The sequence below is a fragment of the Callithrix jacchus genome, chromosome 7 (assembly GCF_049354715.1).
Source record: "Callithrix jacchus isolate 240 chromosome 7, calJac240_pri, whole genome shotgun sequence".
NCBI classification, from domain to species: Eukaryota; Metazoa; Chordata; class Mammalia; order Primates; family Cebidae; genus Callithrix; species Callithrix jacchus.
This window is the reverse complement of record NC_133508.1, coordinates 67,989,209-68,006,451: the sequence shown is the minus strand read 5'-3', so window position 1 is coordinate 68,006,451 and position 17,243 is coordinate 67,989,209. Positions and strand designations below refer to the sequence as shown.

The 17,243-nt window shown below is 40.9% G+C and overlaps 1 protein-coding gene across 9 annotated transcripts in view; it reads right to left on the bottom strand.

Moving 5' to 3' along the window:
- ZCCHC17 (zinc finger CCHC-type containing 17) overlaps positions 1-17,243 on the bottom strand; it is a 74,047-nt gene that overhangs the window by 1,476 nt on the left and 55,328 nt on the right. For 8 of the 9 annotated variants that reach the window (XM_002750535.7, XM_054259067.2, XM_054259068.2 and 5 more), the window contains one exon: positions 15,855-16,000. In XM_002750535.7, coding sequence (XP_002750581.1) covers positions 15,855-16,000 — 146 coding nt within the window. Of the gene's footprint in view, positions 1-2,436; positions 2,528-15,854; positions 16,001-17,243 lie in introns of all 9 variants that reach the window. The other variant, XM_054259069.2, reaches the window with a different exon arrangement.

The window sequence follows — 17,243 nt, the reverse complement described above, 5'->3', positions numbered from 1 at the left end:
CTGAAAAGAAAATATTAAAAATCAACATTGTAAGTATATATTTGCTTTAAACAATCATAGCACATAATTGGCCAGGTGCAGTGGCTCACATCTGTAATCCTAGCACTTTGGGAGGTCAAGGTGGGAGGAATGCTTGAGGCCAGGAGTTCAAGACCAACCTGGCTAACATAGTGAGACTGCATCTCTAAAAAGAGAAAAAAAGAAAAATTATAGCACATAATCAATAGGGACCACTTAGTAATTCCTTTTTTATTTTTAGACAGTCTCACTCTGTTGCCCAGGCTGGAGTGCAGTGCAGTGGCATAATCATGGCTCACTGCAACCTTAACCTTTTGGGCTCAAGCGATCCTCCCACCTCAGCCTCCCAAGTAGCTGGGACCACAGGTATGCACTACCACACCCTGCTAATCTTTGTGGAGATGGGGTTTCTCCATGTTGCCCAGACTGGCCTTGAACTCCTAAGCTCAAGCAATCTGCCCACCTTGGCTTCCCAAAATGCTGGAATTAGAGGTGTGAGATACTGTGCCCAGCCACCACTTAATAAAGTATAAGACATTAGAAACAATAAGGTAAATCTTTAAGTACCAACAAGAAAAAAAAATAGCTAAAACATGTTAAGTAAAAGAACCAAGGCATAATGAATGCAGTATGTATTGTAGATTCTAGTGCGTATAACATATACATGTGTATTTATATATATATGCACATGACATAAAGAATATATATTATACATACTTGTGTACATTTAGTATACACAGAGAACACTGAAAAGGAGACATCAAACTGGTAATAAGTGTTACACATTGGGAATGAATGGGGGGAAGGTTACGGGTCTTTCACTTTTTCCTTTATATACTTCTGTCCAATTTGATTTTTTTAAAAAACAAGTATCTGTTACTTTCATTTTTTAAAGTGCAGGATATTAAAGCTGAAAGGGGTCCCTAAAGATTAGCCAGTCTATCTAGCAACAGTGACTCACATATCCAAGGTCAAAGAATAAGAGTAAAAGATTTAGAACTCCTGACTCCCATTCTGTTTGTTATTAGATCCTGCTGCCAGGGGAAATAACTGCCATCAAATAATAAGCCTGTACTTGCTACCCTTGAATATTTATCATCTCTAATTTTACAGCCGCCTCACAAGATTATACTCATAAAGAAAAGAGCTGAAAAAGAACTATCCCAAAACTATATGAACCACACCATGCTACCAAAGTAACAGTACAAACCCATACAAAGGATGAGAGGCAGATTTCCAAGTGTCTAATGGGGCAGTATGGGCAGATTTTAAGCATGGCATAAATCTCTTCTTTGAATTTCAAATATCTATATTGTCTCCATAAGGTTTCTAAGAAGAGGGAGAAAGTATGGGAGGAGAAAGAGAGCAGAAAAGGATGCCAGCTTCCAACCAGCACCCTGATAGCTGTAAATCTGGCTCAATGATATACCAGGTCTTAGGAGCTGGCTGTGAGAGACGGTGGAAAGAACAATGAAGCAGATATTAGACAGACGTGGTATCGTCTGTATCTGACCTCACTGATGACTGTTCCCTTAAAATGTAAAATGGAGGTAAGAATAACATCTACATCCTTTACAAAAAATAAAAATAGCTAGGTGTGGTGGTGCCAACACCTATAGTCTCAGCTACTCAGGAGGCTGAGGTGGGAGGATCGCTTGAGCCAGGGAGCTGAAATTGCAGGGAGCCCTAATCCTGCCACTGCACTCCAGCCTGGGCAATTGAGTAAGACCCTGTCTCAAAAAAAAAACCAAAAAAACCCAAAACCCACCTGTGTCATATAGCTATGGTGACGAGTTAATGAGATAATATCTAAGGCTTAGACGAGTTGAAAGCCACTTGTCCCTGATCACATAGGCACAGCTGGGATCTTCACATAGATCATATGAATGGAAATTTCCTGAGTTTTCCTATGTAGCACATGGCCCTTCTTTTTATATAGTGACAGGAGGCCTTATGGTATGGTCATTAGAACAACAAATTTTGGAATAAGATAGAGTTAAGTTCACATTCTAACTCTGCCGCTTAAGTCACTATGTAACTTAGAACAATGATTTAACTTTTTCAAACCTCAGTTTTCTTTTTAATAAATGGGAACTAATAAGTACCTATTTCAAAGGATACTATGGGGTTTAAACAAGATAAGCACTAACTATAGTGCCTGACACATTATAGGCACTTAGTAGGAGCTACATGTATTTTTCTCATTGACTCCCAGGATGCTCTGACAGCCTGGCCAAGTATCTACAGGAGATAAATCAAAATTTTAAGAGGAGATAAAACAACAATTCTTTCTTGGCATCTCCAAAGGAGTAGAGAGAAGGGAACAAAGCTTCTCAGACCCACGTTACCAAGCTATAACAACCATGGCTGGGAGGAGCTGAGAATTGGCAAATCAATAGTTTAGCTATGTTGCGGTACCTTCCTGGATGGCAAGACCATGGAAGTCCATCACAGGGTATTATGAGGTCAGGAGTCTCACTGCCTTCTGCCCCTCACATAGGGGAAGATCCTGGGAAAGTAAAAATGAAAATGCAGAGTCTGGCACCAGTTCCCTGCAAGCCTGGTCCCGTATGGATAAATAAGTGAGGAGAGTAATAATACTGCCTTACACCTAAACAGTGCTTTAACATATCAAGCTTTTTGCATTCTTATCTCTAGATAATAATCTGTAGGGTCAGAATTCATGAATTATTATTCCCATTTTACAGATGGAAAAACTGCAACTCAGAAATGTAAAGTGAGTTGACCAAGGCTAAAGCAGCAAAACCACTGTACTTTTTAACAGAGTTTGGCACACTTTGCTGTCTCTCAAAGATGCATGCTCAGAAGGAGGGAAGATAAAAACAAATCACTAGAAAGCCCTGGCATGCTGGAACATGGACCCTAGCTAGCAAGAAGGGCCCAAGGAGATGGCCTTCTCTTAGACCTCAACTTTGATGCAAAAGCTGTTTTGCAGCTTGAACAAAGACAATTCAATCTTCCATCAGATGGTGTCATTTTCCCTGTGTGTCTAGCCTTAAACTACAGAACAAAAGAACAATGACTTCAGAAGTTGTAGTTCAAAAGCAAAGTTGGGAGTTGTGGTGGGGGAAAGACTGAGAGCCAGAAGGTGAACCAAACTTCTGCTCTCAACTGCATTCAAGTGAGAAGGGAAACAGAAGATACTAGTTTTAAAAAATGATGTGGATTCAAGTATCAGTTGGAAATAGAAAATTTAAAATAATTTTTTTTTTTTCTGAGATGGAGTCTTGCTCTGTTGCCCAGGGTGGAGTTCAGTGACGCGATCTTGGCTCACTGCAACCTCCACCTCCCAGGTTCAAGCAATTCTCTTGCTTCAGCCTCCTGAGTAGCTGGGATTGCAGGTGTCCACCACTACACCCGACTAATTTTTGTATTTGTAGTAGAGACGGGGTTTCGCCATCTTGGCCAGACTGGTCTTGAACTCCTGAATTCATGATCTACCTGCTTTGGCCTCCCAAAGTGCTGAGGTTACAGATGTGAGCCACTGTGCTGGCCAGAAAATTAAAAATAAAAAAAAATTTTAAATGACATAGGAGTGTGAGCCCATGGTACAGGTCAAGAGGGACAGTGAAAAGAAGCCACTGCTCAAATGTCTCAAACTCTGTTCTCTAAGAAAAGCACATATCTTTGCTAGAGCAGCTAGTCCTCCCATTTTCACTATACTTCTGAAACACAATAGCAGCAGCCCAGTTGGAGAGAAAAACACAAAAATTAAAGCAAAAACTGAAAAAGGAGAATACAGCAGTGAACATTTATTGAGTACTTAATTTTCTATTTTATTTATTTACTTATTTTTAAGATGGAGTCTTGCTCTGTTGCCCAGGCTGGAGTGCAGTGGCCTGATCTTGGCTCACTGCAACATCTGGCTCCTGGGTTCAAGGGATTCTCCTTGAATCACTTGTAGTCCCAAGTAGCTGGGACTACAGGCGCGTGCTACTACGGCCGGCTAAGTTTTGTATTTTTTTTTTTTTTTTTTTTTTTTTTTTAACCAGACTCGGGATTTCACCATGTTAGCCAGGCTGGTTTCAAACACCTCACCTCAAGTGATCTGCCCGCCTCAGCATCCCAAAGTGCTGGGGTTACAGGCATGAGCCACCATATCTAGCCAGTACTTAATTTTCTAAGTGCTAGGATGGGCACACTGCACACATATCTAACCTTCACAACAAATTTATAGACTTGGCATAAGTATCCCTATATTTTCAGGAAAGGAACCTAATTTCAGACAGGCTGACTGAGATGAACTGACTTACCCACATGGTAGAACCTGGATTTGACTCAGGCCAGGTCCCAACATAGATGTTCTTTCTAGATCTGTCTATATCAAAGGCAGCAACTAACTTAACACCTCCCAACCAAAAGGCACTGATATGGCCAGAAATCAGTCAAGCAAACAAGCATTTCTTCTTGCAAAACGATTGATTCTCAAGAGATGATTTGATTTTCAAATTGATTCTCTAGGATAAACCTTGGGGAAGTAGGATAGAGGGTGATTCCTGTCTATAACTTGCCTACAAGGCACCAGTATACCATAGGTTGGAAAGGAAAAGGCAGTATCAGAAGAAAAAGTTTTATCAATTAACTCACAAGTATTTACTGACATTTACTATCTACAAAGCACTTTAGAACATACAGTGTTGCGAGACTGTTTAAAAAAAAAAAAAGACAGAATAAGGCAAATGCACAAAAGATATTTCAGGAAATTATCCAAACAAATTATCCTAAGTGGCTTATTACTATGTACTAGGTTCCTTCCCTTCTCTCCTATTCAAAGACATTCTGTGTTTTTTGTTTGTTTTTTATGTTTTTTTTTTAATCTAAACTATATTCCAAGCCAGCATCATCTCTCGCCTGGATTATTATCTATCAACTCTGCTTCTACTCTTGCTTTCTGACCATATCAGTTTCCACAGAGCAGCCAGAATAATTTTCTTAAAAGGAAGTCAGATCGTGTCATTCTTCTGCTCAAAACCGCTAATATCCATCTCATCATTCAAGTGAAACATGAAATCCTCCCAGTCACCTATAAGGCCCCAATGATCTGGATTCCTTCTGACCGAACTTCCTCTCCTACCACTCTCTTTTCATTCATTGCACTCTAGCCACACTGGCCTCCTTAATGTTCCTTAATCATGCTACTCTTTCCCAATATCTAGCTGTTGCACTTGCTGAAATGCTCTCTGCACTTATTTGAATAGCTTGTGTCCTCACTTCCTTCTGAGATCTACTCAAATGACACTTCATGAGAAAGGCCTGGCCTTACCACCCTATCTAAAATGAAAGTCACCTGCTCCCCACATCCTCATTCTAGGACTCCCTATCTCCCGTAACTAAATCAATTTTTTCTTGATAGCACTTATCACTATATTTTTACTATTTTGTATTTGTTTACCAGATTATCTGTATCAATCGACCCCATCTATTAGAATCTAAGAGCCCTAAAGATAGGGATTTTACCTGTTTTGTTCACTATTTTACCTGCAGTGGCCAGAATAGAATTTGGTACATAGTAGAAGCTCTATTAATGAATGAAGCTGGAGTATAGTGTGTGGGAAGAGACTGGTGGGAGATGATGCTAAGAAGCTGGGCAGATCGTGAAGAGTCTTAAAGGAACTTAGACTTTATGTCATAGAATAAAGGGAACCACTGAAGGCTTCTGAGCAGGCAACATTGGGCAACACTCTCTGCTCTATCTGAATAGGCAGAGAACTTGCCTCTGAGTAGGCTCAGGCCTGGCAACATTTCTCCAGATAGGCACCAGGAAAAGTTCTCTGGACAGCAGGACAGAGCCAACACTGCAGCCAAAGAATAACATTCCTATTTCTTGTTCTTCTATATATGGTAGAGCAGAAAACTGCATAGTAAAATCAAAAGAAAATTATATTCTGAATCAAATATATCTGAAGGTCACTATAATCAGTGGGCAGCTTGGTCCCCAAGACACATAATTCCTCATAACATAGCACTGATTCAGAAAGACCTACATTGGCATATGATGAATGAAAGAGGCCAGCAAAGCACAAATTCATCAGAAGATTATCCAGGGAGTCACTACAAAATCTCCATTCCTATTTTACCAACCACTTCATAACCCACTTCCAATTGCAACACACAGTTTCCTTTTATTCTAATTATGTCTCCCCCCCAAATTACTTTTAATATTCAGACATCGGGACAAAAATTGTTCATTGTACTGGATGCACAAAACTAAACCAATGCATCCTGAACTTGTGGGAAAAGGCATTCAATACATGTATGTTTTAATGAAAAGAGGTGGGAAGGCTCAAGGTTAGGAAGATCTGTTATTCTTACTCCTGTCCCTGCTCCCTTCATTATCACCCACTACCAGCAGCAGGAGTCAATACCTATTACTCTGCAAAATGAGGGCAGGTCTCACTGAGTAAAGACACTCAAGGAGTTAGAGAGAGCAGAGATTATCAAGTCTATCTATTCAAAAGTAGTTAGTGCATGCATTCCTAGTAAGTATCAGGCATTATTTGTAAGAAGTGACACCCTTTCTTTATCCTGGGCTATTTTCTGGTGGTTCCTCAACAGGTCTACCATCTTTTCTCTTAGAGGCTTTGCACTGTCTTCCACCAGACTACAAAAGTGAGGCAATGAAATAGACTTGTGAAGAAATAGAGATGAGAACCCAGTGAGACTTTCTAGTTCTAGTCCTAGGTGGCCTGACTACACTGCATTTTCTGTCCTTGGATGTCCATGAGATCAAATGAAATGTGTTTCTATCCTTTACCACCACACATACCTTGGCTGCTTATCTTTTCCTTATGCAATTAGCTGCTTGAGTGAAGACACACTATGACCTTTATTTCATGAGTTAATTTTTTTTTTAACAGTTGAAAATGCAGGAAAAACCCAGCACTTTGAGAGCCAAGGCAGGCAGATCATGAGGTCAAGAGATTGAGACTAGCCTGACCAACATGGTGAAAACCCGTCTCTAGTAAAAATACAAAAATTAGCTGGGCGTGGTGGTGCATGCCTGTAGTTGCAGCTACTAGGGAGGTAGAGGCAGGAGAATCGCTTGAACCTGGGAGGCAGAGGTTGCAGTGAGCTGAGATCACGTCACTGCACTCCAGCCTGGCAATAGAATGAAATTCCGTCTCAAAAGAAAAAAAAAATGCATTAACTGAACTTCACATGAGTTACAATCATATATGCCCTTCCACACACCAGACATTCCTACTCTTCACTGTCCAACTCAGAGGCATGGATTACTGAAGGCATTTTCTTCCACAAATAAATCTACTCAGTTCCATATTTGGCTCCCAGAGCTGACTAGTCTTGAAACAAGTATCCAAATCTGCCACTCACACACCAAAAAAGCCATCTCAGGCAGATTTTACTGGTAAAAAAAACCAACCACCTACTGAAATCCAAAATTTAGAGGGTAAAAGGAAACAATCAAGAGGTCTGGAATCTTGATTACGGTTGTTAACAGAAACAAATCAAAGATAACATCACATGGCTGCTAAGGGTAACTGGGAACAAAACAGAAATCCACCAAAAAATGTCCTGATATGTCAAGCACCTAACACAATGCTAGAAACCTATGAAGCAGATAATACATATTTCTTCAGTAAATTAATAATTGAAGAGTTAAATAAATGAATAGTTGAAGTGTGATATACAGAAATGAATACTGTTAGTAATCTGAAGACACAGGTTCTTATTTCAGCACTACCTCATATTTGTGTGACTTCTTGTGAGTTAAGTCAATTTCTCTGAATCTCCATTTTCCTCATGTGTAAAATGGTGGGATAATAATATCTGCTCTGGCTATCTCATAGGATTGTATAAAGATAAAAAGAAACAAAAATAGGAAGGTATTTTATAAACTGTAAGCACTAAACAAATATGAGGCATAAAAGATAATGAAGGGATTAACAATGAGGTGAAAGGACAATAATGCTAAATGATATCTGCGTAGAAATAGTGGGCATCAAGAGGAAAGTTTTACTCTTCTCAACTTCCTAGAAAATGTTTTAATCAAAGAGGACTCATGAGTTAGAAGTTCATATACACAAAGATACTTTTTCATTTCTGAGATGGAGTCTCGCTCTTTTGCCCAGGCTGGAGTGCAGTGGCACAATCTCACTGCAACCTCTGCCTCCTGGGTTCAAGCAATTCTCATGCCTCAGCCTCCTGAGTAGCTGGGATTACAGGCATCCACCACCATGCCTGGCTAGGTTTTCTATTTTTAGTACAGATGGGGTTTTGCCATGATGGCCAAGCGGGTCACAAACTCCTGACCTCAAGTGATCCACCCACCTTGGCCTCCCAAAGTGCTGAAATTACAGGCATGAGCCACCGTGCCTGGCTGAAGACACTTCTAAAAAATAATAATGCATGATGATTACTACTGCCCTTGTTCATCAGCCCATTCCTGTACTAAGTGAAAGGCAATGGAGGTTTGGATAGTGGGTTGACTAAGCAAGTCATAAAGAGCCTCATACCTAGCAGATCGTCAAAAATTGGTTTGGTGAACTGAAATACGTATCTCAAAGCAGCTTTAGAAACAAAGAATTAGCAAATTGTACTCAATATATTCAGCAAAAAGAACTCAACCAAAGACCCACAGAAGTGAGATATCCAAATAACCACTTTAGGAATGTAACAAGTATCATTTACCTCTAAAAGGTTAAAAGAGAAAGAATAATACTTGGAACATACAAATAGAAACACAGTTAAAAATCTAGATCTGGCTTGAGTTCAGGATGCCAAGGCTGCAGTGAGCCACGATCATGTGACTATACTCCAGCCTGGGTGATACAGCAAGACTCTGCCTCAAAAGAAAAAAACAAAATCTAAATCTGTGAAAAAATTATTTGTGTTTACATATGACATGATCTTCTACGTAGAAAACCCTAAAGATTCCACAAAAAAATCCTGTTAGAATGAATAAATGAATTTAGCAAAGTTGCAAAATACAAAACTAATATGCTAAAATCAGTTGTTTCTATACAGTAACAATGAGCAATCTGAAAAACAATTAAGGAAACAATTCATTCACACAGTAGCATCAAAAAGAATAAAATACTTCGAAGAAACTTAACCAAGGAGATGAAAGACTTGTATACAGAGAATCACAAATGTTGTTGAAAGAAATTAAAGAAGATACAAATAAATGGAAAGACATCCAAGTTTCATGGATTGGAAGATTTAATACAGTTGAAGTGTCCATACTATCCAAAGCAATCTATTGATTAAATGCAATCCCTATCAGAATTTGCAAAAATATAAAAATCTTTGTTTTTTTTTTTTTTTGAGATAGAGTCTTGCTCTGTCACACAGGCTGGAGTGCAGTGGCGCGATCTCAGCTCACTGCAACCTCTACCACCCAGATTCTAGCAACTCTCCTGCCTCAGTCTTCCATGCAGCTAGGATTACAGGCACCCACCACTGCACCCGGATAATTTTGTTTTTTTTTTTTTAAAGTAGAGACGAGGTTTCACCATCTTGGCCAGGCTGGTCCTGAACTCCTGACCTCGTGATCCACCTGCCTGGGCCTCCCACAGTGCTGGGATTACAGGCGTGAGCCACCACACCCAGCTGCAAAAATATAAAAACCTATCTTAAAATTTCTATGAAATCTCTCAAAGGGCCCCAAGTTGCCAAAACAATCTTGAAAAAAAACAAAGCTGGAGGATTCACAATTCCTAATTTCTTTCTTTCTTTTTTTTTTTTTTTTTTGAGACAAGGGTCTTGCTTTGTCGCCAGGTGCCAGGCTGGAGTGCAGTGGCGCAATCTCGGGTCACTGCAACCTCCGCCTCCTGGGTTCAAGCAATTCTCCTGCCTCAGCCTCCTGAGTACCTGGGATTACAGGCACGTGCCACCATGCCCAGCTAATTTTTGTATTTTTAGTAGAGACGGGGTTTCACCATGTTGGCCAGGATGGTCTCGATCTCCTGACCTTGTGATCCACCTGCCTCGGCCTCCCAAAGTGCTGGGATTACAGGCGTGAGCCACCGTGCCTGGCCACAATTCCTAATTTCAAAGCTTACTAAAAAGCTACAGTAATCAAAACAGTGTGGTACTGACAAAGACAAATAGACCAGTGATATAATAAATCCTCACATATTTGCTCAAATGATTTTCAACAGGGTGCCAAGACCATTCAGTGGGGAAAAGGACAGTCTTTTCAACCTATAGTGTTTTAAGAACTGGAGATGTACATACAAAGAAAATTTGGACCTTTCTGTACACCATATACAAAAATAGACACAAAATGGATCAAAGATCTAAATGTAAGAGCTAAAGCTACAAAATTCTTAGAAAATAATATAAGGGAGCCAGGCGCAGTGGCTCACACCTGTAATCCCAGCACTTTGGGAGGCCGAGGTAGGCAGATCATGAGGTCAGCAGATCAAGACCATCCTGGCCAACATGGTGAAACCCCGTCTCTACTAAAACACAAAAAATTAGCCAGGCATGGTGACACACGCCTGTACTCCCAGCTACTCGGAAGGCTGAGACAGGGGAATCGCTTGAACCCATTAGGCGGAGGTGGTAGTGAGCCTAGATCACACCACTGTATTCCAGCCTGGGGACAGAACAAGACTTTGTCTCAAAAAAAAAAAAAAATTAAATAATAATAATGTAAGGGAAAAGCTTCAAGACACTAGATTTGGCAATGATTTCTTGAATCTGACACTAAAAGTACAAGCAGTAAGAGGGAAAAAAGGTAAGTTTAACTTGACCAAGATTAAATTTTTTTGTGCAATCAATATATTCAACATGAACTGTACACTTAAAAATAGTTAAGATGGTAAATGTTATGTTATATGTTCTTTATTACTATTTTTAAAAATCTAAATCTGATGGGAAAAAAGGGACACTTTCAACAGAGTAAAAAGACAATCCACAGATTAGGAGAAAATATTTGCAAACTATGTATCTGATGGGCTTGATATCCAGAACATATAAAATACTCCTACATGTCAACAACAAAATAAACAACCTTATGCAAAACAGGCAAAAAACTTAAATAGTCATTTCTCCAAAGAAAATATACATATGGCCAATAAGCACATGAAAAGACATTCAACATCACTAATCATTAGGGAAATGCAAATAAAAATCACAATGAGACATCACTTCACATGCATTAGGATGGCTATTCTCCAAAAAACACAAAACCCAGAAAATAAGCGTTGGCAAGGATCTGGAGACACTGGAACCCTTGTACATTACTGATAGGAATGTACAGTGGCAAACAGAGTGGTTCCTCAAAATATTAAAAACATAATATATGATCCAGCAATTCCACTACTGGGTATATACCAAAAAGAAAGTGGGGGGGTCTCAGAGATATTTATATATCCATGTTCACAGCCGCATTATTTATAATAGCCAGAAGATGGAAGCAACCCAAGTGTTCACCACAAATGAATGGATAAGCAAAATGCGGTACACATATAAAATGGGGCCAGACGTGGTGGCTCATGCCTGTAATCCCAGCACTTTGGGAGGCCAAGATGGGAGGACTACTTGAGGCCAGGAGTTCAAGACCAGCCTGAGAGACATAGCCAGACCCCATCTCTACAAAAACTAAATTAGCTGGGCATGGTGGCACATTCATACTCCTGGATCACTTTAGCCCAGAAGGCTGAGACTGCAGTGGGACATGATTGTGCCACTGCACTCCCACCTGGGCAACAGCACAACACCCTGCTTCATGCAGACAACAGAATATTATTTGACCTTAAAAAGGAAGAAAGTTCTGACATATGCTACGATGCAGTTGAACTTTGAGGACATCATGATAAGTGAAATAAGCCAATCACAAAAAGACAAATACCATATGATTCCAAGACAGAAAGTAGAACCATGGCTGCAGATGTAGGGAAGAGGGGTGAATGGGGGTCCTCGAGATGAAAGGTGGTAATGGTTGTACAACAATATGAATGTATTTAATGCCAATGAACAGTACACTTTTTTTTTTTTTTTTTTGAGACGGAGTTTCGCTCTTGTTACCCAGGCTGGAGTGCAATGGCGCGATCTCGGCTCACCGCAACCTCCGACTCCTGGGTTCAAGCAATTCTCCTGCCTCAGCCTCCTGAGTAGCTGGGATTACAGGCACGCGCCACCATGCCCAGCTAATTTTTTGCATTTTTAGTAGAGACGGGGTTTCACCAAATTGACCAGGATGGTCTCGATCTCTTGACCTCGTGATCCACCCGCCTCGGCCTCCCAAAGTGCTGGGATTACAGGCTTGAGCCACCGCGCCCGGCCGAACAGTACACTTCTATAATGGTAAATTTTATGTTGTGTATTTTCCTACAAAAAAAAACAAAAAACACGGTACAAAAAAGCTGTAGATTTTGGCTTATCAAATGGATCAATGTATTTCAATGTTTTCCAATCGCTGAGACAATGTGTTCCCATGTGTTCCAATCACTGCGACAGGGCCAAATATGGAAAAAGCAGCTTTGGTTATGAAAATTAAGTTTTGGGTGTATTAAGCTTGATGGCTAACTAGACAACTAGATGTAGATGTGAAGTAGGCAGTCTATTACCTAAATTTGGAGTTCCAGAGAAAAAGAACAGCCAGCGATGCAGATTTGAATAAAATAACAATACAAACACTTAATTTGGGGGTTATCAATATAGGGATAACATTTAAAACCATAGAACAGAATGAGATTCAGAATTAAAGCATAGGGTGAGAAATCAACAATGAAGAGAAGTGTGCAGTGACATAAAGAAGGTGGTGGTTGTTGTTGTTTTGAGGCAGGGTCTCGTTCTGTTGCTCAGGCAGGAGTGCAGTAGCATAATCACAGTTTACTGCTGCCTTGACCTCCTGAGCCCGAGTGATCCTGCCACCTCAGCTACCTGACTAGCTGGGACCACAGGTGTGCACCACCATGCCCAGCTAATTTTCTCTGTTTTATAGAGACAGGGTCTCCCTATGTTGCCTACATTGGTCTCAAACTCCTGGACTCAGGCTATCCTCTGGCCTCAGCTGGGATTATAGGCATGAGCCATCATGCTCAGCCAATTAAGATGTTCTTTAAAAAAAAAAAAAAAAGGCCAGACCTAGGCCCTGTAAACATGGTACCTAAGAGGTAGAGGGCAAATATATATATTTTTAAACTCCCTAGGCTACGCATTCAGTAGTCTGAACGTGAGAGAAGTGAGTGAGGGGATAAACTGTATAGTAGCAGCAGGATATGGATGAAGAATTTTGAGATATGTACTTAAAAGGTACCAGGACTTGGTGACTGACTAGATGTAGGATGGAAAAGGAGAAGAAAATAAATGACATTGGTTTCTTTCTTGGGAGACTTGGAGAGTACTGCTGCCATTAGAAGGATGGAAACAAGGATTTTGGTGATAATGGTATGGTGGTATTGTGTGTGCATGTTTAGGAAGGAGGCTGAAAAAGATAATTAGGGCTGACTGTCACAATAGCCAACTCTAATTAAAAACTTACTTGTCAGTGCTTTATATCTATTTTTGGGAGCTGGGCATCCCTCTGCAAGGACATTGTCATCAAAGATCATAACAATCTCACTTTGAAAATGAAAAAACTGAAGTTAAAAAGACCAAAATTGCCGGGTGCAGTGGCTCAGGCCTGTAATCCCAACACTCTGGAAGGCCAAGGCTGGTGGATCAGTTGAGGTCAGGAGTTCAGAACCAGCCTGGCTAATGTGGTGAAACCCCATCTCTACTAAAAAAATACAAAAATTAGCAGGACATGGTGACTTGCGCCTATAGTCCCAACTACTCGGGAGGCTGAGGGCAGGAGAATTGCTGGAACCTGGGAGGCAGAAGCTGCTGCGAGCCAAGATTGCACCACTGCACCCCAGCCTGGGAGACAGAGTGACATTCTATCTCAAAAAACAAAAAGAAAGCCCCAAATTAATAGCTAGAACACAGAAAGGGCACAGAAAGGGCCTCAAGCCTGGCCCTAACTGACTCTAGCCAAAGTTTGAGGTCCCCATGGCATCCTAGTTAAGGATGTGGAAGTCAATAATGCAGGAGGGATAGGATTACCCAGAGAGAGAATATACAGATTAAGAAATAATTATTCATATATGTGGCTAATTCTTATAATGGTATAATGAAACCTTTTCCTCACCCAGAAAATGAAGATAATACTTAATCTGTAGATAATGATCACTGAAGGCAAGGACCTCATCACAGTTTTTGTATTCCCAGAGATACAATGCCTGGCACAAAATGACCCCCTAAAAAATGTTTGCCAAAGATTTAAAAACAAAACAAAAGTCAATATACTGGCCATAGTTGGGATAATGATAGAAGAAATATCTCCTAATCAACCTACAGAATATTTTTTTTTATTTCCTCCCTGTGTAGCATGCTACAAATGCACTGTTTATTTCTGCACCACAATAATGTCTGTTTTATGAACTGCTCTGCTGTAAGCAGTAGACATGAGATGGAATTCAGTGAGACAGGTGCTGTTATACACTGCTGGGGACAGATAAATATTTTCTGGAAGGCAATTTGATAAAATGTATCAAGAGCCCTAAAGCCCTAACTCAGTAAACTTACTTAGGAATTTATCCAAAGAAAACAATAAGAGATGTGGCCAAAAATTTAGGTTGGAAGTAATAAAAAATATCTAGTAATAGGAAAATAATTAAATATATCATCATAGAACCATACAGCTAAATATTATGTTGCTCTTAAATAAAGTTTTTGAAGAACACTTAAGGGTACCAGGAAATGCTTTCGATAAGTAAAATGAAAAAAAAGGTATAAACTATACCTATATTTATTTATCTATACAAAAAATGACCACAATTTTGTGTTTATATGTACATGTAGCTATATGCATCTTTTTTTTTTGAGACAGAGTCTTGCTCTGTCGCCAGGCTGGAGTGCAGTGGCACAATCTTGGCTCACTGCAACCTCCACCTCCTGGGTTCAAGCAATTCTTCCACCTCAGCCTCCCGAGTAGCTGGGACCACAGGTGCGTGTTACCACGCATGGCTAATTTTTGTATTTTCGGTAGAGACAGGGTTTCACCATGTTGGTCAGGATGGTCTCGATCTCTTGACCTCATGATCTGCCTGCCTTGGTCTCCCAAAGTGCTAGGATTACAGGCGTGAGTCACCGAGCCCGGCCTATACATCGATATTTATTACTACCTAGAAAAAAGTGGGCAGGTGTCGTGGCTCACACCTGTAATCCCAGCACTTTCAGAGGCCGAAGCAGGTGGGTCACTTGAGGCCAGGAATTTGAGACCAGCCTGGCCAACAGGGAAAAACCCCCATCTCTACTACAAATACAAAAATTAGCTGGGCATGGTGGTATGCACCTGTATTCCCAGCTACTCAGGTGGCTGAGGCATGAGAATCTCCTGAACCTGGGAGGTTGCTGTGAGCCAAGATCATGCCACTGCACTGCACCCTGGGTGACAGAGCGAGACTCTGTCTCAAAAGAAAAAAGATCAGAATATCCCACAAAATGCGGATACAAGTCTCTCTAGATAGAAAGATTACAGAAGATTTTGGTTTGCCTCATTATGTTTTTCAGTATTTCTAAAATTTCTGCAAAAGGCACATTTTCATTTTTCATTTTTTTAATTAAAAAAAAATCTTTTTAGAGATTGGGTCTCGCTCATGTTGCTCAGACTGGAATGCAGTGGCTATTCACAGGCATAATCATAGCTCACTGCAGTCTTTAACTTCTGGCTTCAAGCAATCCTCCCACTTTATCCTCCCAAGTCCCTGGGACTACAGGTGTGCACTGCTGCACCAGGCTTTTCAGATTTTCGTTGTAGAACTTGAAAAAGATATGATAAATAAAAGCAAAGTAGCATTCACCTTCTTTCTTTTTCTAGAAGAATTCCTTGTGGGGTTGGGCTTCTCAAACTCTGCTGACTTTGGCTCTTCCTTTTCCTCTTCCTCGTCAGGTATCAGAGAATATTTAGTCCCACCTGGTTGCATGAAACAATCTTTTGCAAAGTGGCCTGCAGAAGAGAAGTAGAAAAGGTATAGAAGGAAGTAGTCTCTCATCTCAGCAAGTGAATCTTCCTCCAAGGCTCCTGGAATGGGCTAGTTGGCTCAGGAAATATTGTTAACGTCATTCAGCGTAGCTGTTTGATTCACAATAGATTTTCCACCACCTCAACATGGTACTGCTCACTCAACCACAGCCAGACTAGCAGCTGGTCTTAGGGCTGTGGGAAACATTGGTGCTGTTCTCAAAATGGCAGAGGATATGAGGATGCAGGTTTGTACCGCCCTCCATTAGTAATGGGGCTTATTAATTTTTTAAGATCTATTTTGGAACATATTCCTGACAATGAAAGACTGTTCCAGAGAGCAGGATGCTTAGCAGAGAGAGCTGAGTGGCAGGCCAAGCCCTAAAGGAAGATGCTCTTAGGTAGCTGGCAGCCAGTGGGCACTCACATCTAAGCTAACACACAGAGAAATAGGCATAGTCACCTAGGGGCACTGCACATTTACAGATTGTCAGGTCTGGCAAGCACCTTAGAGATCATCAAATCCACCCTACATTTGTAGAAGATAAAAGCCCAGAGTTGAGAAGTAGCTCAAGGTTCACACAGACAGCAACAGAGTTCAGACTTAACCCTGGGTCTCACACCTCCCTGCCCTGTGCTTTTTGCGGCACCCAAACCAACAACCTTTGGCCTGACCTTTGCTAACTGGGACAAATTCCACTTCTCATTATTCTTTTCTTTTCTTTTTTTTTTTTTTGAGACGGAGTTTCGCTCTTATTACCCAGGCTGGAGTGCAATGGCTCGATCTCGGCTCACCGCAACCTCCGACTCCTGGGTTCAGGCAATTCTCCTGCCTCAGCCTCCTGAGTAGCTGGGATTACAGGCACACACCACCATGCCCAGCTAATTTTTTGTATTTTTAGTAGAGACAGGGTTTCACCTTGTTGACCAGGATGGTCTCGATCTCTTGACCTTGTGATCCACCCGCCTCGGCCTCCCAAAGTGCTGGGATTACAGGCTTGAGCCACCATGCCCAGCCTATTCTTCTCTTCTTTATGTAATGCCTGTTGGACACCAGTTAAGGTTAAAAGATCCCACCTTCCCTGAGCCTATAGTGGTATTGAGGGGCCCTGTAACAGATGCTATGCTCTATTCTCCTAGTTGTATCTGAGTTTGTGGTAGAGCCTGTCTCAGGTGCACAGAGAAATTGCATGAGAGAATCAAAAAGGTACACATAGGCTGGGCACAG